This window comes from Mustelus asterias, chromosome X (genome assembly GCF_964213995.1).
Source record: "Mustelus asterias chromosome X, sMusAst1.hap1.1, whole genome shotgun sequence".
Classification (NCBI taxonomy): Eukaryota; Metazoa; Chordata; class Chondrichthyes; order Carcharhiniformes; family Triakidae; genus Mustelus; species Mustelus asterias.
Window position 1 is genome coordinate 5,076,100 of NC_135834.1, and position 22,500 is coordinate 5,098,599.

The window sequence follows — 22,500 nt, forward strand, 5'->3', positions numbered from 1 at the left end:
GGCACACATTGAGAGTTTCACTATCCTCTGAGGCTCAAAGCGCAGGCTGCTGGAGGTGGACATCGCAGCAAAGGGAAAGGTTAAATAACGGGGTGGGGGCGCGCGGGGGGTGGGGGAGGGGCATTAATGAAAGATGGGGGGGAGGGGATTGTTTAAGGGCAGTTATTTCAAGAATGCAAGCAGACACCCCGACGACTCACATGTTTTATGAAGAGCTCCGCTAGTCTCTCCGGCTCCTCCAGACATTTCTCCAGCTCTGCTAAGAAATAGCTGCGAATGAAAGACAGATAATTGAAAATAATAAGCTGCCCTGCACACCGGCTCCCTCAGGATTCTCCGTACGACAGCGCCTTGCACTGAGGAATCCCACCAAGTGAGGTGGGAGTTAACACACACATGTGGGCCTTGCTTCCAATCAATAAATAAATGTATGATTCGCTTCACAATGCCTTTGAGGTACGCCGCTGTGTTTTTATAAAGGATGGATCAGAACATGACCAGGCCAAACAGCGGAGGCGATGGCCTAGTGGTATTATCGCTAGACTATTAATCCAGAAACCCAGCTAATGTTCTGGGGACCCGGGTTCGAATCCCGCCACGGCAGATGGTGGAATTTGAATTCAATAAAAAATATCTGGAATTAAGAATCTACTGATGACCCATTGTCGGAAAAACCCATCTGGTTCCTTTAGGGAAGGAAATCTGCCATCCTTACCTGGTCTGCCTACATGTGACTCCAGAGCCACAGCAATGTGGTTGACTCTCAACTGCCCTCAGGCAACTAGGGATGGGCAATAAATGCTGGCCCAGCCAGCGATGCCCATGTCCCACGAATGAATAAAAACACACACCAGCGCTGAACACTTAGAGTCAAATTATCCCCCTTTCGTACTAACCCTAACAAAGGCAAAGCTGTGAGGTGACACAAAACCTCTTTAAGATGACGAAGAGTTAGATGGCGCGGGCAAAGATCTGTCAGGGAAGGCCAAACGTCAGTGGCTGCCATCGACTGAAGCTGTCCACCAGGGACCTCAGTCCTGAGGGAGGCGATGGCTGACTGGTATTATCGCTATCTCAGCTCTCAGTGGTTAAAGAGACATGCTCACTGTGCTACCCACTGTGTGGCATTTGGAGAAAAAATTCTACAATTGGAGGCGATGCTCTGGTGGTATTCTCGGAATTAGGAGCAGAAGGAGGCAAATTCAGCCCTTTGAGCCTGCTCTGCTTTCCAGAAGGAGGCCATTTGGCCCATCAGGCCGACTCTGACAGCGTGTCTTACCCAGTCTCGGGACACGACAGGGCATTTAGCATGGCCAATCACCTCATCACATCTTGGACACTAAGGGACAATTTAGCATGACCAATCCACCTAACCTGCACATCTTTGGGCACTAAGGGGCAATTTGGCATGGCCAATCCACCTAACCTGCACATCTTTGGGCACTAAGGGGCAATTTGGCATGGCCAATCCACCTAACCTGCACGTCTTTGGACACTAAGGGACAATTTAGCCTGGCCAATCCCCCTAACCTGCACATCTTTGGACACTAAGGACAATTTAGCATGGCCAATCCACCTAACCTGCACATCTTTGGACACTAAGGACCAATTCAAATTCCACCATCTGCCGTGGCGGGATTCGAACCCAGGTCCCCAGAACATTAGCTGAGTTCCCTGGATTAATAGTCAAAAAAATAATAGGGCGGCACAGTGACACTGCTGCCTCACAGCGCCAGGGATCCAAGTTCAACACCGGTCTTGGGTCACTGTCTGTGTGGAGTCTGCAGGTCTCCCCATGTCTGTGTGGGTTTCCCTCCGGGTGCTCCAGTTTCCATCCATATTTCAAAGATGTGTAGGTTAGGTGGATTGGCCATGCTAAATTGCCCCTTAGTGTCCAAAGATGTGTAGGTTAGGTGGATTGGCCATTGCAATTTGATTCTTTGCATCCGGGGGATTAGCAGGGTAAATATGTGGGTTTACAGGGATACGGTCTGGGTGAGATTGTGGTCGGTGCAGGCTCAATGGGCCAAATGGCCTCCTTCTGCACTGTAGGGATTCTATGATTCTAAGGATGTTGCTGGGACTGGAAGTTTGAATTATAAGGAGAGGCTGGGACCTTTTTTTTCCCTGGCGTGTCGGAGGATGAGGGGTGACCTTATAGAGGTTTATAAAATCATGAGGGGCATCGATAAGGGTGAATAAGCCAAGGTCTTTTCCCCAGGGTGGAGGAGTCCATAACCAGAGGGTGTCGGGAAGGTGAGAGGGGAAAGGGGACCCAGGGGCAACTTTTTCACACAGAGGGTGGTGTGGTGTGGAATGAGCTGCCAGAGGGGTGGTAGAGGCGGGGACAATGACAACATTTAAAAGAGATTTGGACAGGTACATGGATGGGAAAGGGATAAGGGCCAAAACGCAGGCAAATAGGACTAGTTCCAGCTGGACGGCATGGACAAGTTGGGCCGAATGGCCTGTTTCCGTGCTATATATCTTTATGACTCTTACATCGAAGTGTGAAAGGAGCATCGATGGCACAAGATTTATTTCTGAGGAATGAGAAAATCCTTACTTTCGACACTTGGGACATGTTGCAATTCACAATGAACATAAATCTTTTTATATCACACACACACACACATATATATTTTTTGACCTAAAAAGGAAAGGGTTTTTTGCTGAATTTTTTCTTTGGAGAACGGTTCTCTAATTTGCTGTCTGGGAATTAATTGCTTCCCTTTATATTCTAAAAGCCCTTTCTCCCACGGGGAGCAGACAATCAATTACTCCGTGGTTTAAAAAAAAAAGTTTAATTAATTTTCCTCTTTTTCTCCTCCAAAAAGAAAGGTTCTGCCAAACGGCAGCGAGAGAATTTATGCTCAGTCCTACTACCCAGGAGGCCATTTCAGTCAGAGTTGCTTCCCATAAATGTAGACCTAACCAAACTCTTCTAACATCGCTCCCGTCCCACCTGAACAAACTGTTGCATTTCCACAGAAGGGAGCTGGGATCTGAGCACCTCGACAGCAGCGCTTTTCATTAACATCGCATTTTGATTTTTAAATTACCCTTAACAATTTTTTTATACCTCAATTGACATTTTTAACACCATTTATATGGTGCCCTTGGTGCAGTATTAGGGGAGGCGATGGCCCAGTGGTATTATCGCTAGACTATTAACCCAGAAACTCAGCTAATGTTCTGGGAACCCGGGTTTGAATCCCGCCACGGCAGACAGAGTCAGAGAGGTTTACAGCATGGAAACAGGCCCTTCGACCCAACTTGTCCATGCCGCCCTTTTTTTAAAAAACCCCTAAGCTAATCCCAATTGCCCGCATTTGGCCCATATCCCTCTATACCCATCGTACCCATGTAACTGTCTAAATGCTTTTTAAAAGACAAAATTGTACCCGCCTCTACTACTACCTCTGGCAGCTTGTTCCAGTCACTCACTAACCTCTATGTGAAAAAATTGCCTCTCTGGACCCTTTTGTATCTCTCCCCTCTCACCTTAAACCTATGCTCTCTGGTTTTAGACTCCCCTCCCTTTGGGAAAAGATATTGACTATCTAGCTGATCTGTGCCCCTCATTATTTTATAGACCTCTATAAAATCACCCCTCAGCCTCCTACGCTCCAGAGAAAAAAGTCCCAGTCTATCCAGCCTCTCCTTATAACTCAAACCATCAAGTCCCAGTAGCATCCTAGTAAGTCTCTCCTGCACTTTTTCTAGTTTAATAATATCCTTTCCATCATAGGGTGACCAGAACTGTACACAGTATTCCAAGTGTGGCCTTACCAATGTCTTGTACATTGGTATGGCCACATTGGAATTTGAATTCAATAAAACAAAAATATCTGGAATTACGAATCTACCAATGAAACCATTGTCGGAAAAACCCATCTGATTCACTAATGTCCCTTAGGGAAGGAAATCTGCCGTCCTTACCCGGTCTGGCCTACATGTGACTCCAGAGCCACAGCAATGTGGTTGACTCTTTTAAAAAAAGCCCTCTGAAATGCCCTGGTTCAAGGGCAATTAGGGATTGACAATGAATGCAGGGACACCCACATGCCATGAATAAATTTGCTCCTGTGTTTTGAGGTTGGATGAATGCCCTGCATTGTATAACTGACACCACAGATTTAACCCAATGTTTACATCAAAAGTTCTCACAATTCCTTCTCCTCTATGTACTCTATGAACGGTATGCTTTCTCTGTATTGTGCACAAGACACAATACTTTTCACTGTATCGGGGAGGCGATGGAGTGGTATTACCGCTAGACTATTAAATTCAAATTCAAATACCGCAGATGATGGAATTTGAAGTCAATAAAAAATATCTGGAATTAAGAACCTACTGATGAAACCATTGTCAGAAAAACCCATCTGGTTCCCTTTAGGGAAGGAAATCTGCCGTCTTTACCTGGTCTGGCCTACATGTGACTCCAGAGCCACAGCAATGTGGTTGACTCTCAACTACCCTCTGGAATGGCCGAGCGAGACACTCGGTTGTCAAGATGGCAGCTCACCACCACCTTCTCAAGGGGCAACTAGGGATGGGCAATAAATGCTGGCCAGCCAGTGACGCCCATGTCCCATGAATGAATTAAAGAAAATAACATATGACTCAACTGGGTTCGACCCATCTCCCGCACTTCCTCCCTCACCCCTTTCCCCACTCCCAGAACCAGGATGGGGAAAGTCCTCACTTTCCACCCCACCAGCCTGCGCCATTCACAGGATCATGCTCTGCCCGCGCCAGCATGATGCCACCACTCAACACTTCTTCCCCTCACTCCCGCTGTCACCATTCATAGAATCATACAGTGCAGAAGGAGGCCATTCAGCCCATTGTGTCTGCGCCGACCACAATCCCACCCAGACCCTATCCCCGTAACCCCACATATTTACCCTGCTAATCCCCCGAACACTGGGATCAAATTAGCACGGCCAATCAACCGAACCCCTTGGACTGTGGGAGGAAACCGGAGCACCCGGAGGAAACCCACGCAGACACGGAGAGAACGTGCAGACTCCACACAAACAGTGACCCGAGGCCGGAATTGAACCTGGTTCCCTGGCGCTGTGAGGCAGCAGTGCTAACCACTGTGCCACCGTGCCACCCAGGATTCTCTCCAGGACACCTTGGTCCACTCCTGTATCACCCCCAACTCCCCATTTGCCAGCACCTTCCCTTGCAACCGCAGAAGGTGCAACACATGCCCCTTTACCCCTCTCCGTTCAAAGGCCCAAGCACTCCTTTCGGGTGAAGCAGCGTTCCACTTGCATCTCCCCCAATTTGGTCTACTGCCCCCAATGCCGTCTCCCCTACACTGGGGAGACTTAACACAGACTGTGCTTTGCGTAGCATCTTTGCTCAGTCCGTAAGCATGATTCTGACCTTCCTGTTACACGCTAACTCAAAACCTTACTCTCATACTCACATGTCTATCCAGGGACTACTGACATGCTCCAGTGAAGCCCAATGCAAACTGGAGGAACAGGGCCTCATCTTCCCATTAGGCATGTTACAGCCCCCAGGACTCAACATTGAAACCATGGAAACCCTACAGTGCAGAAGGAGGCCATGCGGCCCATCGAGTCTGCCCCATTGATGTCAACAACTTTACACTGTGACCTTTCCCCTCCACCTTGATCCTTTTCATACCCCGAACCTTTTTAGTCACAATGCAACACCCCTCCCCGTTCCCCACCCCCGCCCCCGCCGTTCCCCCTCCCCTCACAAAGCCGCCTGTCACTTGTTTCTTAGTTTTGCTTTCACTCAGCACTGACCTTCATTCTCCCATGAAGGCATTCTGAGATCTTTATGCCACTATTAGCAGCTTCCCCTGCCATTAACGCCCTCCTCCATCTCTCACCACCGAAACATCTTTGCCGTTATCTCTCCGAGCTCCCATCAACCACTGACCTCCAGCTGTTCCACCCACTCCCCTTATTGGAATCATAGAAGGAGAAGGAGGCCATTCAGCCCATCGAGTCTGCACAAACTCACCGATAGAGCATCTTAGCCAGGCCTTATCCCTGTAACCCCACATATTTTCCCTGCTCATTCCCCTAACCCATATACCATGTGACACTAAGGGACAATTTAGCATGGCCAATCCCCCTAATCTACACATCTTTGGAAACTAAGGGGCATTTTACCATGGCCAATCCACATAGCCTACACATCTTTGGACACCAAGGGGCAATTTACCATGGCCAATCCACCTAACCTACACATCTTTGGACACCAAGGGGCAATTTAGCATGGCCAATCCACCTAACCTGCACATCTTTGGGGCGCTAAGACGCAATTTAGTATTACCAATCCATCTAACCTACATAACTTTGGGGCACTAAGGGGCAAATTAGCATGGCCAATCCACATGACCTGCACATTTCTGAACACTAGGGGGCAATTTAGCATGGCCAATCCACCTAACCTGCACATCTTTGGACACTAGGGGGCAATCTAGCATGGCCAATCCACCTAACCTGCACATCTTGGACACGAGGGGAAAATTTAGCATGGCCAATCCACCTAACCTGCACATCTTTGGACTGTGGGAGGAAACCGGAGCACCCGGAGGAAACCCACGCAGACACGGGGAGAACGTGCAGACTCCACACAGACAGTGACCCGAGCCAGGAATTGAACCCGGGTCCCTGGCGCTGTGCGGTGGCAGTGCTAACCACTGGGCCACTGTGCTGCCCCTGAGGTAAAGGCCAATAGAGGAGCATCTTTGTGCCGGGGGCCGTATTGACTGTGGAATATTGCCAATCCGTACCCACAGTGTCAAACCCTTCTTGCCACAGGACCTGGGAAGATTTTCATTCACTTAATCTGGGTTGGATCTCAGGTCTCAGTGGTTAAAGAGCAACGCCCACTGTGCCACCCACTGAGTGGCATTTGGAGAAGCAATGGTACAATTGGAGGTGATGGCCTACTGGTGTTAGCACTAAACTATTCATTCAATAACTCAGCTAATGTTCTGGGGACCCGGGTTCGAATCCCGCCACGGCAGATGGTGGAATTTGAATTCAATAAAAGTATATCTGGAATTAAGAATCTACTGATGACCATGAAACCATTGTCGATTGTCGGGAAAACCCATCCTTTAGGAAACTGTATGGTGGCACGGTGGCACAGTGGTTAGCACTGCTGCCTCACAGCGCCAGAGACCTGGGGTCGATTCCCAGCTTGGGTCACTGTCTGTGTGGAGTTTGCACGTTCTCCCCGTGTCTGCGTGGGTTTCCTCCGGGTGCTCCGGTTTCCTCCCACAGTCCAATGATGTGCAGGCTAGGGGGATTGGCCATGCTAAATTGCCCCTTAGTGTCAGGGGGACTAGCTAGGGTAAATACATGGTGGTACGGGGATAGGACTGGGGTGGGATTGTGGTCGGTGCAGGCCCGATGGGCCGAATGGCCTCCTTCTGCACTGGAGGGATTCTATAATTCTATGAAATCTGCTGTCCTTACCCGGTCTGGCCTACATGTGACTCCAGAGCCACAGCAATGTGGTTGACTCTCAACTACCCTCGGGCAACTAGAGATGGGCAATAAATGCTGGCCCAGCCAGCGACGCCCATGTCCCACGAATGAACAAACAAAAGAAGCCGTGCGTGGTATCTGCTAGCGGGCACAATGGTTAACCCTGTTCCCACATGGTTAAATCAAAAATCACTTCTTGATACATGTGCCCAGACAAAACAGTGTGGCGCGCAATCGAATCCTAACTGTTGTGCGGGCAGGGTTTGATTGGCATGGAGAACTCTTACTTCTTGTGCCACTCATAGATCTGGTGAATGTTCCCAAATACTATTTTGTCCTTCCCTTTCAGGTCTTCCGGCACTCCTTTCTCATTCATCGTGGTGATGTATCCCTGGAAAAGAGAAGATCAACTTGAGTTAGTTCCAATGGATGTTGGCCTAACATTTCTGGAGCTATACGATAAATGGCAGAACCATAAAGGGTGTAGATACGCAGAGGGACCTGGGTGTGCAAGTCCACAGATCCTTGAAGGTGACGTCACAGGTGGAGAAGGTGGTGAATAAGGCACATGGCATGCTTGCCTTTATAGGACGGGGCATAGAGTATAAAAGTTGGGGTCTGATGTTGCAGATGTATAGAACGTTGGTTCGGCCGCATTTGGAATACTGCGTCCAGTTCTGGTCGCCACACTACCAGAAGGACGTGGAGGCTTTAGAGAGAGTGCAGAGGAGGTTTACCAGGATGTTGCCTGGTATGGAAGGGCTTAGTTATGAGGAGAGATTGGGCAAACTGGGGTTGTTCTCACTGGAAAGACGGAGGATGAGGGGTGACCTAATAGAGGTGTACAGAATTATGAAAGGCATAGATAGGGTGAACGGTGGGAAGCTTTTTCCCAGATCGGTGGTGACGTTCACGAGGGGTCATAGGTTCAAGGTGAGGGGGGGAGGTTTAACACGGATATCAGAAGGACGTATTTTACACAGAGGGTGGTGGGGGCCTGGAATGCGCTGCCAGGCAAGGTGGTGGAGGCAGACACACTGGGAACGTTTAAGACTTATCTAGATAGCCACATGAACGGAGTGGGAATGGAGGGATACAAACGAATGGTCCAGTTTGGACCAGGGAGCGGCACGGGCTTGGAGGGCCGAAGGGCCTGTTCCTGTGCTGTATTGTTCTGTGTTCAAATTAATAACTGGAATTACAAGCTATTGCCTCCAGAGCAGAAAACAACCAGCGATGGGCAACCTAGGTGAGTGAGTGGGCCGTGTGAGTGACCCTCCTCCATCTCAGTGGGCCGCGAGATTGAAATCGGGTTGGTTCACTCACCGTGTCCCCATGAATAAGATTCAATACATTTAATCCACACCGAATATTCCATAACGAGTTATAGAAAATGCTTCATGATTTATATATTAACAAAACTGTCACATGGTAAGAACAAAAGAAATATTGACACTTTGGACACAGAGGGAGCGCACGGTTCTCACACTCAATGTTGTGTGGAATCAGCACACACCTCACTTCACTCACCCTCGCTTTACCTGCGAATCACTTCAGTCACACCGGGAGGAAAAAAACTACACGGACAGGAATCAGCGGAATGGGGCAACCCAGCGCCTGGGGCAACGCTCAACAAAATGTTTCGTTGGGGCCGTACTCAGATGGGCATGTGGCCCTCCTAGGCCGCAGGCTTCCCAACACTGACAGAAGAAATAGGACCAGGGGTAGGCCATTCAGCTGTCTGAGACCATCCGTCGCCATTCAGTGAGATCAGGACTGATCTTCTGCTTCAACACTGTGTTCCTGCACCATCCCCATGGACCTCAATGTTTCTAATATGTAGAAACTCATCAATCTCACTCTTAAACAATAATTGAGCCTTCACAGCCCTTCAAACATTCACCGCAGCTTAAGGGTTTTGGAAATATCAATGACAGCACGGTGGCACAGTGGTTAGCACTGCTGCCTCACAGCACCACGGACCCGGGTTCAATTCCCGGCCTGGGTCACTGTCTGTGTGGAGTCTGCATGTTCTCCCCGTGTCTGCGTGGGTTTCCTCCAGGTGCTCCGGTTTCCTCCCACAGTCCAAAGGTGTGCAGGTTAGGTTGATTGGCCGTGCTAAAATTGTCCTTGAGTGTGCAAAGATTTGTAGGTTAGGTGGATTGGCCATGCTAAATTGCCCCTTAGTGTCCAAAGATGTGTGGGTTAAGTGGATTGGCCATGCTAAATTGCCCCTTAGTTTCCAAAGATGTGCAGGTTAGGTAGATTGGCCATGCTAAATTGTGCCTTAGTTTCCAAAGATGTGTAGGCTAGGTGGATTGGCCATGCTAAATTGCCCCTTAGTGCCCAAAGATGTCCAGGTTAGGTGGATTGGCCATGCTAAATTGCCCCTTAGTGCCCAAAGTTGTGCAGGTTAGGTGGATTGGCCACGGTAAATTGTCCCTTAGTGTCCAAAGATGTGTAGGTTAGATGGATTGGCCATGCTAAATTGCCCCTTACTGTCCAAAGATGTACAGGTTAGGTGGATTGGCCACGAGTAATGTGTGTGGTTATGGGGATGGGGCTGGGGAGAGGGACTGGGTTAAATACTCTGTCAGAGAGAGACAGTGCAGACCTGATGGACAAGTGCTCAGCTATTCACCCAACCATTAAAGGTAGGGAAAGGAACTAATGAAAAGTGGAACTTTTTCAAGGAACAAATACTGGATGTCCTTGATAGGTATGTCCCTGTCAGGCAGGGAGGAAATGGCCGAGTGAGGGAACCATGGTTCACGAAAGAGGTGGAATGTCTTGTGAAAAGGAAGAGGGAAGCTTATGTAGGGAGAGGAAACAAGGTTCAGATGGCTCGATTGAGGGTTACAAGTTAGCAAGGAACGAGCTGAAAAAGGGGCTTAGGAGAGCTAGGAGGGGGCATGAGAAGTCCTTGGCGGGTCGGATCAAGGAAAACCCCAAGGCTTTTTACTCTTATGTGAGGAATAAAAGAATGACCAGGGTGAGGTTAGGGCCGGTCAAGGACAGTAGTGGGAACTTGTGGATGGAGTCAGTAGAGATAGGCGAGGTGACGAATGAATACTTTTCTTCAGTGTTCACCAAGGAGAGGGGCCATGTTTTTGAGGAAGAGAAGGTGTTACAGGCTAATAGGCTGGAGGAAATAGATGTTCGGAGGGAGGATGTCCTGGCAGTTTTGAATAAACTGAAGGTCAATAAGTCCCCTGGGCCTGATGAAATGTATCCTAGGATTCTTTGGGAGGCAAGGGATGAGATTGCAGAGCCTTTGGCTTTGATCTTTGGGTCCTCGCTGTCCACGGGGATAGTGCCGGAGAATGGCGAATGGCGAATGTTGTTCCTCTGTTTAAGAAAGGGAATAGAAATGACCCTGGTAATTATAGACCGGTTAGTCTTACTTCGGTGGTTGGTAAATTGATGGAAAAGGTCCTTAGGGATGGGATTTACGACCATTTAGAAAGATGCGGATTAATCCGGGATAGTCAGCACGGATTCGTGAAGGGCAAGTCGTGCCTCACAAATTTGATTGAATTTTGTGAGGAGGTAACTAAGTGTGTTGATGAAGGTAGGGCAGTTGATGTCATATACATGGATTTTAGTAAGGCGTTTGATAAGGTCCCCCATGGTCGGCTTATGATGAAAGTGAGGAGGTGTGGGATAGAGGAAAAGTTGGCCGATTGGATAGGTAACTGGCTGTCTGATCGAAGACAGAGGGTGGTGGTCGATGGAAAATTTTCGGATTGGAGGCAGGTTGCTAGCGGAGTGCCGCAGGGATCAGTGCTTGGTCCTCTGCTCTTTGTGATTTTTATTAATGACTTAGAGAAGGGGGCTGAAGGGTGGATCAGTAAATTTGCTGATGACACCAAGATTGGTGGAGTAGTGGATGAGGTGGAGGGCTGTTGTAGGCTGCAAAGAGACATAGATAGGATGCAAAGCTGGGCTGAAAAATGGAGTTTAACCCTGATAAATGTGAGGTGATTCATTTTGGTAGGACAAATTTAAATGTGGATTACAGGGTCAAAGGTAGGGTTCTGAAGACTGTGGAGGAACAGAGAGATCTTGGGGTCCATATCCACAGATCTCTAAAGGTTGCCACTCAAGTGGATAGAGCTGTGAAGAAGGCCTATAGTGTGTTAGCTTTTATTAACAGGGGGTTGGAGTTTAAGAGCCGTGGGGTTATGCTGCAACTGTACAGGACCTTGGTGAGACCACATTTGGAATATTGTGTGCAGTTCTGGTCGCCTCACTATAAGAAGGACGTGGAAGTGCTGGAAAGAGTGCAGAGGAGATTTACCAGGATGCTGCCTGGTTTGGAGGGTAGGTCTTATGAGGAAAGGTTGAGGGAGCTAGGGCTGTTCTCTCTGGAGCGGAGGAGGCTGAGGGGAGACTTAATAGAGTTTTATAAAATGATGAAGGGGATAGATAGAGTGAACGTTCAAAGACTATTTCCTCGGGTGGATGGAGCTATTACAAGGGGGCATAACTATAGGGTTCGTGGTGGGAGATACAGGAAGGATATCAGAGGTAGGTTCTTTACGCAGAGAGTGGTTGGGGTGTGGAATGGACTGCCTGCAGTGATAGTGGAGTCAGACACTTTAGGAACATTTAAGCGGTTATTGGATAGGCACATGGAGCACACCAGGATGATCGGGAGTGGGATAGCTTGATCTTGGTTTCAGATAAAGCTCGGCACAACATCGTGGGCCGAAGGGCCTGTTCTGTGCTGTACTGCTCTATGTTCTAGGTAGACAGTCACTGGGTGTGGAGGCCAATGACGAACATGGAGGGCAGCGATTACGAGGGTATAGCCGAAATGTCGGGTGGAATTTTCTGGCCATTCACGCCGGCGGGATTCTCCAGCCCCGCTGCAGTGAATGGAGATTTGGCTGGGCACCAAATTTTCCGTACTCGCGGGCAGGGTGGGGAACGGCCTATGAAATCCGCCCCCCATTGTCTGTTTAATTCTGCCCTCAAATCTTTTAATATTTCTTGCTTGCATGTGAGCAGCAATGCCGTCACAATGAACAAACGTGCACAGATGAAAACTAGAAAGAGTACTGAAAAATAAATTCAACGCACCATTAATTTCTTGACATTGGTGTGATGTCAAATTGCTCTGTCAGAACCATTTATATTTATACAGCACCTTTAATGGAATAAAATGACCCAAGGCGCCTACAGCAATGTTACAACTTACTTAAACAGCTTAATATCCCAAAATTGATTATATTAAAATGATAAAGGCAAGCTGTACCTCCACTATAAAACCCAGGTCGGTCACATACAATTTTTCTGTCTCCACGAGTTCTTGTAGCACGTACCTGTGTCGAAAGAACAGAAGTTGTCAGTAACACAAAGGGTTAAAAGACTTTCGCGCTTGAGCTATCCTCAGTCAATGTTGACCTTGAAACTTATTGTAAAACCCCATCTGGTCCTTTCGGGAAGGAAATCTGCTGTCCTTACTCTGATCTGGCCTATATGTGACTCCAGAGCCACAGCAATGTGGCTGGCCATTGACTCTGTGACTCTGTCGACACTTCCCGCTGCCTCGACAAAGCAGCCGGCATAATCAAGGACCCCACACACCCCGGACATTCTCTCTTCCATCTTCTTCCATCGGGAAAAAGATACAAAAGTCTGAGGTCACGTACCAACTGACTCAAGAACAGCTTCTTCCCTGCTGCCGTCAGACTTTTGAATGGACCTATCATATATTAAGCTGATCTTTCTCTGCACCCTAGCTATGACTGTAACACTACATCCTGCACTCTCTCGTTTCCTTCTCTATGAACAGTATGCTTTGTCTGTATAGCGCGCAAGAAACAATACTTTTCACTGCATCCCAATACATGTGACAATAATAAATCAAATCAAATATTAAGTTGATTTTTCTCTACACCCTATCTGTGACTGTAACACTATATTCTGCACCCTCTCCTTTCCTTCTCTATGAACGGTATGCTTTGTCTGTATAGCGCGCAAGAAACAATACTTTTCACTGTATCCCAATACACGTGACAACAATAAATCAAATCAAATATTAAGCTGATCTTTCTCTACACCCTAGCTATGACTGTAACACTACATTCTGCACCCTCTCCTTTCCTTCTCCCCTCTGTACTCTATGAACGGTATGCTTTGTCTGTATAGCGCGGAAGAAACAATCAATCACATCAAATCAAAAATCAAAAGACTCTCAACTGCCCTCTGAAAGGGCCGCAGCAAGCCCCTCGGTTGTATCAAACTGCGACTGACAAGTCAAGTAAGAATAAAACTGGGCGGACCACCCGCCATTGGCCAAGGCCCTGGAAATGACAACAGCAAACCCAGCCCCAGCCTTGTCAATGCTGCAAAGTTTTCCTCACTGACATCTGGGGGCTAGTGCCAAAATTGGGAGGGCTGTCTCACAGACTATCCAAGCAGCAGCCTGATATAGTCATTCTCACGGAATCATACCTTACAGATAACACCCCAGACACCACCATCACCATCCCTGGGTATGTCCTGTCCCAACGGCAGCATGGTGGCACAGTGGGTTAGCGCTGCTGCTTCACAGCGCCAGGGCCCCGGGTTTGATTCCTGGCTTGGGTCACTGTCTGTGTGGAGTTTGCACATTCTCCCCGTGTCTGCGTGGGTTTCCTCCGGGTGCTCTGCTTTCCTCCCACAGTCTGAAAGATGTGCTGGTTAGGGTGCATTGACCATGCTAAGTTGCCCCTTAGTGTCCAAAGATGTGTAGGTTAGGTGGATTGGCCATGCTAAATTATCCTTAGTGTCCAAAGATGTGTAGGTTAGGTGGATTGGCCATGCTAAATTGTCCCTTAGTGTCCAAAGATGTGCAGGTTAGGTGGATTGGCCATGCTAAATTGCCCCTTAGTGTCCAAAGATGTGTAGGTTAGGTGGATTGGCCATGCTAAATTATCCTTAGTGTCCAAAGATGTGTAGGTTAGGTGGATTGGCCATGCTAAATTGTCCCTTAGTGTCCAAAGATGTGCAGGTTAGGTGGATTGGCCATGCTAAATTGCCCCTTAGTGTCCAAAGATGTGCAGGTTAGATGGATTGGCCATGCTAAATTGTCCCTTAGTGTACAAAGATGTGCAGGTTAGGTGGATTGGCCATGCTAAATTGCCCCTTAGTGTCCAAAGATGTGCAGGTTAGGTGGATTGGCCATGCTAAATTGTCCCTTAGTGTCCAAAGATGTGTAGGTTAGGTGGATTGGCCATGCTAAATTACCCCTTCGTGTCCAAAGATGTGCAGGTTAGGTGGATTGGCCATGCTAAATTGCCCCTTCGTGTCCAAAGATGTGTGGGTTAGGCGGGTTGGCCATGGTAAATTGTCCCTTAGTGTCCAAAGATGTGCAGGTTAGGTGGATTGGCCATGCTAAATTACCCCTTCGTGTCCAAAGATGTGCAGGTTAGGTGGATTGGCCATGCTAAATTGCTCCTTAGTGTCCAGAGATGTGCAGGTTAGGTGGATTGGCCATGCTAAATTGCCCCTTCGTGTCCAAAGATGTGTGGCTTAGGCGGGTTGGCCATGCTAAATTGCCCCTTAGTGTCAGGGGGACTAGCTAGGGTAAATGCATGGGGCTATGGGGATAGGGCCTGGGTGGGATTGTGGTCGGTGCAGACTCGCTGGGCCAAATGGCCTCGTTCTGCACTGTAGGGATTCTATGATTCTATCCTTCTAAATTACACCGAGTACAGCGCCAGAGTCCTCCGACGCTCCTCATACATCAAGACTCAGCTCTGGGATCATTCTCTCTGATAATATTGTCAGCAGTCAATATTCAGATAAGAAGTGGAGTAAATTAGAATAACGAGACGCAATAACTCTTCGTGACGACACTTTGTCGCAGTTTGGTCATGTTTAAATGGGCGCTATTCGTGAGAGGTCGAATTTCGCATCATTCATTTCACAAATTGAAATGATAATTCAGCATTTTTTATACATGGGATCTGGGCTGTGAAATTACCAAGCACATCGCGAAGCCTCATTTCAATAATGCTTCAATAAATCTCGGCATTGAACACAATCAGGGGCAGTGCAATGTGGAAGGTTCAAACTGAGGTCAGTGCATCCCTGGCAGAGTATGTTCAGGATTCCCCGTGGAGGCACAGGGTGGGAGCAGTGACTATCATCATCAAATAAGAGCTTCCCTCCTCATTATCCTGGGCTCTGTAAACAAAGACTCTGGAACACCGCGATGTGCCGTTTGCAACCTCGGAACGCCCCACAGCCAGCCTTCCCAAACACGGCACAGCAAGCTCCCACCGACAGCGGCGAGATCGTGATCCCTTTCCGGGAGGTTGAGCGATACGTAACGACCGGGGGCTCTTCAGACGGCACCCTGCTCTCGCTGCCCTCGAGGGCAAGCGGGGCTCTGGTTTGGCGTTGCCACCTGGAAGGTGGCACCTCTGACAGTGCAGCGCATACCCACTGCTGCACAAGGGTGCCAGTCCATAAGACCATAAGAAACAGGAGCAGAATGAGGCCATTTGGCCCATCGAGTCTGCTCCGCCATGGCTGATATGTTACTCAACCCCATTCTCGTGCCTTCTCCCCGTGACCTTTGACCCCTTTACCAATCAAGAACCTATCTATCTCTGTCTTAAAGACACTCAGTGACCCGGCCTCCTCTGTGGCAATGAATTCCACAGATTCACCACCCTCCGGCTGAAGAAATTCCTCCTCATCTCGGTTCTATAGGGATGTCCCTTTACTCTGAGACTGTGCCCTCAGATCCTCGTCTCTCTGACTAATGGAAACATCTTCCCACGTCCACTCTATCCAGGCCTTTCTGTATTCTGTAAGTTTCAATGAGATTCCCCCCTCATCCTTCTAAACTCCATCGAGTCCAGACCCAGAGTCCTCAGACACTCCTCATACGTCAAACCTTTCATTCCCGGGATTGTTCTCGTGAGTCCAGGCTTTCGCGGTCAAGTCGCAAGAGGCCTATGTTGGAAGGCCTCTTAAGACTTGAGGTTATCTTGCATGAGGTTATCTTGCATGAATTCATTGGGGTTGGGGGGGGGGGGGTGGGGGGTGGGGGGGGGGGGGGAGAGCGGGATGGGGTGGCACCAATTGAACATGACCCACCCAACAGCAGGGGCTGATGGGATGGGGTCGTCAGTGCATTTGACCCTCTGCTGGAGTCCAGGGAAGGCCATCCCGCCAGTTGACCCGCCGACCAGGTTTGGTTACGATTACCCATCATGCACCCCTCTCCCTCTTCCCACACCCCCGCCCCACCCCTGAATGGGGTCAAACGGAGAATTGGCAGAAATGTAGGTCAACCTTCTGGCTGGGAGTAGTCACTTACATACTCTTTTCTAAGGCACTCCTCTTTTCTTCCTCGGTGTCGATTGACGTGACTGGCTGTTGTGGAAATCCATTTGGAGGGTGAGTCAATGAACCCATGGCGCCATCTTGATTGGAGAGGTGGGTGATTGGAGTCTGCACCTAGAAGATACAAACCCACCATAGCATTACTTATCTTCCTGCTCCCTCCTCCAACAACAATGATATAAAGTCCTTAACGGAATCAAATGTCCCACAGCACTCCACAGAAGCCTTAAACTGCCAAACATCAACACTGCCATTCAACATAAGGAGATATTAAGGCAAAATCCTGTTCAAGTCATAGAATCATCGAATTCCTACAGTGCAGAAGGAGGCCATTCAGCCCATCAAGTCTGCGCCAACTCTCCAACTGAGCATCTTACCCAGGCCCACGCCCCTACCCTATCCCCGTAACCCCACATATTTACCCCGCTAATCCCTCTAACCTAGACATCTTGTGATACTAAGTGCACGGGAGAATGTGCAAACTCCACGCAGACAGTCACCCGAGGCCAGAATCGAACCCGGGTCCCTGCCGCTGTGAGGCAGCAGCGCACAGTGCCACTGTGACAGGGTCTATAAATTAGAATCCCTAAAGTGCAAAGGAGGCCATTTGGCCCATCGGGTCTGCACTGACTCTCTGACAAAGTTTCTTATCCAGGCTCTCTCCCCCACCCGAAACCTGTAACACCACACAATCACCATGGCAAAGTCCATCTAAAGTGTATATCTTTGGACACTAAGGGGCAATTTGGCATGGCCAATCTACCTAACCTACACATCTTTGGACACTAAGGGGCAATTTAGCATGGCCAATCCACCTAACCTACACATCTTTGGACACTAAGTGGCAATTTAGCATGGCCAATCCACCTAACCTGCACATCTTTGGACACTAAGGGACAATTTAGCATGGCCAATCTACCTAACCTACACATCTTTGGACACTAAGGGGCAATTTAGCATGGCCAATCCACCTAACCTACACATCTTTGGACACTAAGGGACAATTTAGCATGGCCAATCTACCTAACCTACACATCTTTGGACACTAAGGGGCAATTTAGCATGGCCAATCCACCTAACCTACACATCTTTGGACACTAAGGGACAATTTAGCATGGCCAATCCACCTAACCTGCACATCTTTGGACACTAAGGGACAGTTTAGCATGGCCAATCTACCTAACCTACACATCTTTGGACACTAAGGGGCAATTTAGCATGGCCAATCCACCTAACCTACACATCTTTGGACACTAAGGGGCAATTTAGCATGGCCAATCCACCTAACCTGCACATCTTTGGACACTAAGGGACAATTTAGCATGGCCAATCCACCTAACCTACACATCTTTGGACACTAAGGGGCAATTTAGCATGGCCAATCCACCTAACCTACACATCTTTGGACACTAAGGGGCAATTTAGCATGGCCAATCCACCTAACCTGCACATCTTTGGACACTAAGGGACAATTTAGCATGGCCAATCTACCTAACCTACACATCTTTATTCACTAAGGGGCAATTTAGCATGGCCAATCCACCTAACCTACACATCTTTGGACACTAAGGGACAATTTAGCATGGCCAATCCACCTAACCTGCACATCTTTGGACACTAAGGGGCAATTTAGCATGGCCAATCCACCTAACCTACACATCTTTGGACACTAAGGGACAATTTAGCATGGCCAATCCACCTAACCTGCACATCTTTGGACACTAAGGGGCAATTTAGCATGGCCAATCCACCTAACCTGCACATCTTTGGACACTAAGGGACAATTTAGCATGGCCAATCCACCTAACCTGCACATCTTTGGACACTAAGGGGCAATTTAGCATGGCCAATCCACCTAACCTGCACATCTTTGTACACTAAGGGGCAATTTAGCATTGGCAATCCACCTAACCTGCACATCTTTGGACACTAAGAGGCAATTTAGCATGGCCAATCCACCTAACCCGCACATCTTTGGACACTAAGGGACAATTTAGCATGGCCAATCCACCTAACCTGCACATCTTTGGACACTAAGGGGCAATTTACTATGGCCAATCCACCTAACCTACACATCTTTGGACACTAAGGGGCAATTTAGCTTGGCCAATCCACGTAACCTGCACATCTTTGGACACTAAGAGGCAATTTATCATGGCCAATCCACCTAACCTGCACATCTTTGGAGTGTGGGAGGAAACCGGAGCACCCGGAGGAAACCCACGCAGACACAGGGAGAACGTGCAAACTCCACACAGACAGTGACCCGAGGCCGGAATTGAACCCGGATCCCTGGCGAATTCGACACCATAACAATTCTGTCTGAGGTGGGGAAGGGGGGCTGTGAAGAGATAGAGAAAGGGAAAAGGTGACAGAGGGAAGTAAAACACACTAATATTGATTGCCTGGTTACTCCTGTGATCTTTGTGGCTGATGTAGCAAAGTTAATGTTTGCTGAAACCTGGAAGGAGGCTCGTTTTTTAAAATATTCATTTATGGGATATGGGCGTCGCTGACAAGGACAGCATTTATTGGTCATCCCTGGTGATTGAGTTGAAGGGTTTGTAACTGACTAACTGGCCCTCTGAAATGGCTGAGTGAGCCACTTGGTTCAAGGGCGATTCGGGAGGGGCAATCATTGCTGACCCAGCCCGTGTCGCCCACTTCCCATGAATCAATAAAAGAAAGGTGCTCAAAATGTGACACGTGTCAGGATGCACGGTGGCACAGTGGTTAGCACTGCTGCCTCACAGCGCCAGGGATCCAGGTTCGATTCCAGGCTCGGGTCACTGTCTGTGTGGAGTTTGCACATTCTCCCCGTGTCTGCGTGGGTTTCCTCCGGGTGCTCTGGTTTCCTCCCACAGTCTGAAAGACGTGCTGGTTAGGGTGCATTGGCCGTGCTAAATTCTCCCTCAGTGTACCCGAACAGGAGCGTGGCAACTAGGGGATTTTCATAGTAACTTCATTGCAGTGTTAATGTAAGCCTACTTGTGACACTGATAAATAAACTAAAACTGTACATATCTTTCAGAGTCATGGGCTGGAATTCTACCACCCTGCCCACCATCGGAGTGGGCGAGGGGTGGACCATGGAAAGATCCACTGACCTCAAGCGGGATTTTCCAGTTTTGGGGCAAGCAAGGCCGTAAAAGTCCATCTAGAGAGTCATACAGCCCTTCGGCCCATCGAGTCTGCACTGACAGTATCTACCACTAAAGGTGCACTAATCCCCTTTTCCTGCACTTGTCCCACATCCTTGAATGTTCTGATATTTCAAGTCTTATCCACATATTTATTGAAGCTTGTCAGGTTTCCAGCCTCCACTACCTTCCCAGGCAGCGCATTCCAGATTCCCACCTCCCTCTGAGTGAAAAAATGTTTTCTCAAATCCCCTCTGAATCTCCTCCTCCCTCACCCTAAAACTATCCCCCTCGTGATTGACCCCTCAATCAAGGGGAACAGCTGCTCCCAACTCACCCTGTCCATCCCCCTCATAATCTTATTCACCTGAATCATGTCCCCCCTCAGCCTTCTCTGGTCTAGAGAAAACAATCCAAGCCTATCCAGTCTCTCCTTATCGCTCAAATACTCCATCCCAGGCAGCATCCTGGTGAATCTTAATTGATTTAAACTAGAATAGTTCAATGAAACAATAATCAAATAAGGTCGGACCTCACATTCAAGAACTGCTGATGGTACTTGACTTGGAAGGAACAAACGTATGGGCGGCACAGTGGTTAGTGCTGCTGCCTCACAGCCCCAGGGACCCAGGTTCAATTTCCAGCTTGGGTCACTGTCTGTTTGGAGTTTGCATGTTCTCCCCTGTATCTGCGTGGGCTTCCTCCGTGTGCTCTAGTTTCCTCCCACACTCCAAAGATGTGTAGGTTAGGTGGATTGGCCATGCTAATTTGCCCCTTAGTGTCCAAAGATGTGCGGGTTAGGTGGATCGGCCATGCTAAATTGACCCTAGTGTCAGGGTATTAGCAGGGTAAATATGTGGGGTTACGGGAATAGGGCCTGGGTGGGATTGTGGTCGGTGCAGACTCGATGGGCCGAATGGCCTCCTTCTGTGCTGTAGGGATTCTATGATTCCATGATGGTGGCCAACAAGGATCTGTGCAGGGGCCTCAATGATGAGCTATAATTATGATTGACTCAGGCAAGACAATAGAGAGCCTTGTAAACAAGTTTGCAAAGATTGGCGGCATGGTAACGATACATTAACCGGATGGCCCAAAGCGTGGCTGGCAAATGATTTTCAGCGCATGTCCCAGAAACAGGGAAAGATGCAAGTACTTTTTCCCCCCAAGGATAGGAACAGTGGAGGTCCAAAGAGATTGAAAGGTCCGAGAGCTCCTTCAAGATGGAGAAGAGGAGGAATTTCTTCTCTCAGAGGGTCACGAGTCTGTGGAATTTTCTTCCTCAGTGCGGAAGGGTGATTAACTGGATTCAAGGTCGAGTATGACAGAATTTCATCAACAAGGGGGTCAAGGGTTACGGGCCACAGGCAGGGGTGGGCTTGAGGTCTCAGTCACATCAGCCACGATCTTACCGAATGTTGCAGCAGGCTCGATGGGCTGAATGGCCCACTCCTGCTTCTAAGTCCTTCTTCACACAGGAGGTGGTAAAAGTAGGAAACTCTCCCCGACAAAAAGCAGTAGATGCCAACTCAGTTAATCACTTTAAACCCCAGATTGATAGGGTTTTGCTACACGAGGGAATTGTTAAGAGATAGAGGGCCAAGGCAGCTGGATGATGGAGTTAGGGTACAGATCAGCCATGATCTCATAGTGTGGTGGAACAGGCCCGAAGGGCAGAATGGCCTCCTCATGTTCTCACGTGGCGTTCAATTTCCATTCTGTAATGTACAATGATTAATGTAATGCCCATTGTCGCTCACAGACTGACTACACTCACTCACACTCACCACCCACCCACACATACCCACACACACTCACTCACACTCACCACCCACCCACACACACTCACTCACACTCACCACCCACCCACACACACCCACACACACTCACTCACACTCACCACCCACCCACACACACTCACTCACACTCACCACCCACCCACACACACTCACACACTCACCACCCACCCACACACACTCACTCACACTCACCACCCACCCACACACACTCACTCACACTCACCACCCACCCACACACACTCACACACTCACCACCCACCCACACACACTCACTCACACTCACCACCCACCCACACACACTCACTCACACTCACCACCCACCCACTCACACTCACTCACACTCACCACCCACCCACACACACTCACTCACACTCACCACCCACCCACTCACACTCACACACACACCACCCACCCACACACACTCACTCACACTCACCACCCACCCACACACACTCACACACACACCACCCACCCACACACACTCACACACACTCACCACCCACCCACACACACTCACACACACACCACCCACCCACACACACTCACTCACACTCACCACCCACCCACACACACTCACACACACACCACCCACCCACACTCACACACACACCACCCACCCACACACACTCACTCACACTCACCACCCACCCACACACACTCACTCACACTCACCACCCACCCACACACACTCACTCACACTCACCACCCACCCACACACAC

At 48.9% G+C, this 22,500-nt stretch overlaps 2 protein-coding genes across 4 annotated transcripts in view; one reads left to right on the top strand and one right to left on the bottom strand.

The window, feature by feature from the left end:
* LOC144481893 (Golgi reassembly-stacking protein 2-like) overlaps positions 1-22,500 on the top strand; it is a 739,438-nt gene that overhangs the window by 109,012 nt on the left and 607,926 nt on the right. The window lies entirely within an intron of this gene.
* LOC144481882 (rho guanine nucleotide exchange factor 25-like) overlaps positions 1-22,500 on the bottom strand; it is a 193,107-nt gene that overhangs the window by 55,736 nt on the left and 114,871 nt on the right. For all 3 annotated transcript variants that reach the window (XM_078201033.1, XM_078201034.1, XM_078201032.1), the window contains exons 4-7: positions 16,816-16,955; positions 12,754-12,820; positions 7,781-7,884; positions 201-270 (exon numbers count right to left, since the gene is read on the bottom strand). In XM_078201033.1, coding sequence (XP_078057159.1) covers positions 201-270; positions 7,781-7,884; positions 12,754-12,820; positions 16,816-16,955 — 381 coding nt within the window. The remainder of the gene's footprint in view (positions 1-200; positions 271-7,780; positions 7,885-12,753; positions 12,821-16,815; positions 16,956-22,500) is intronic.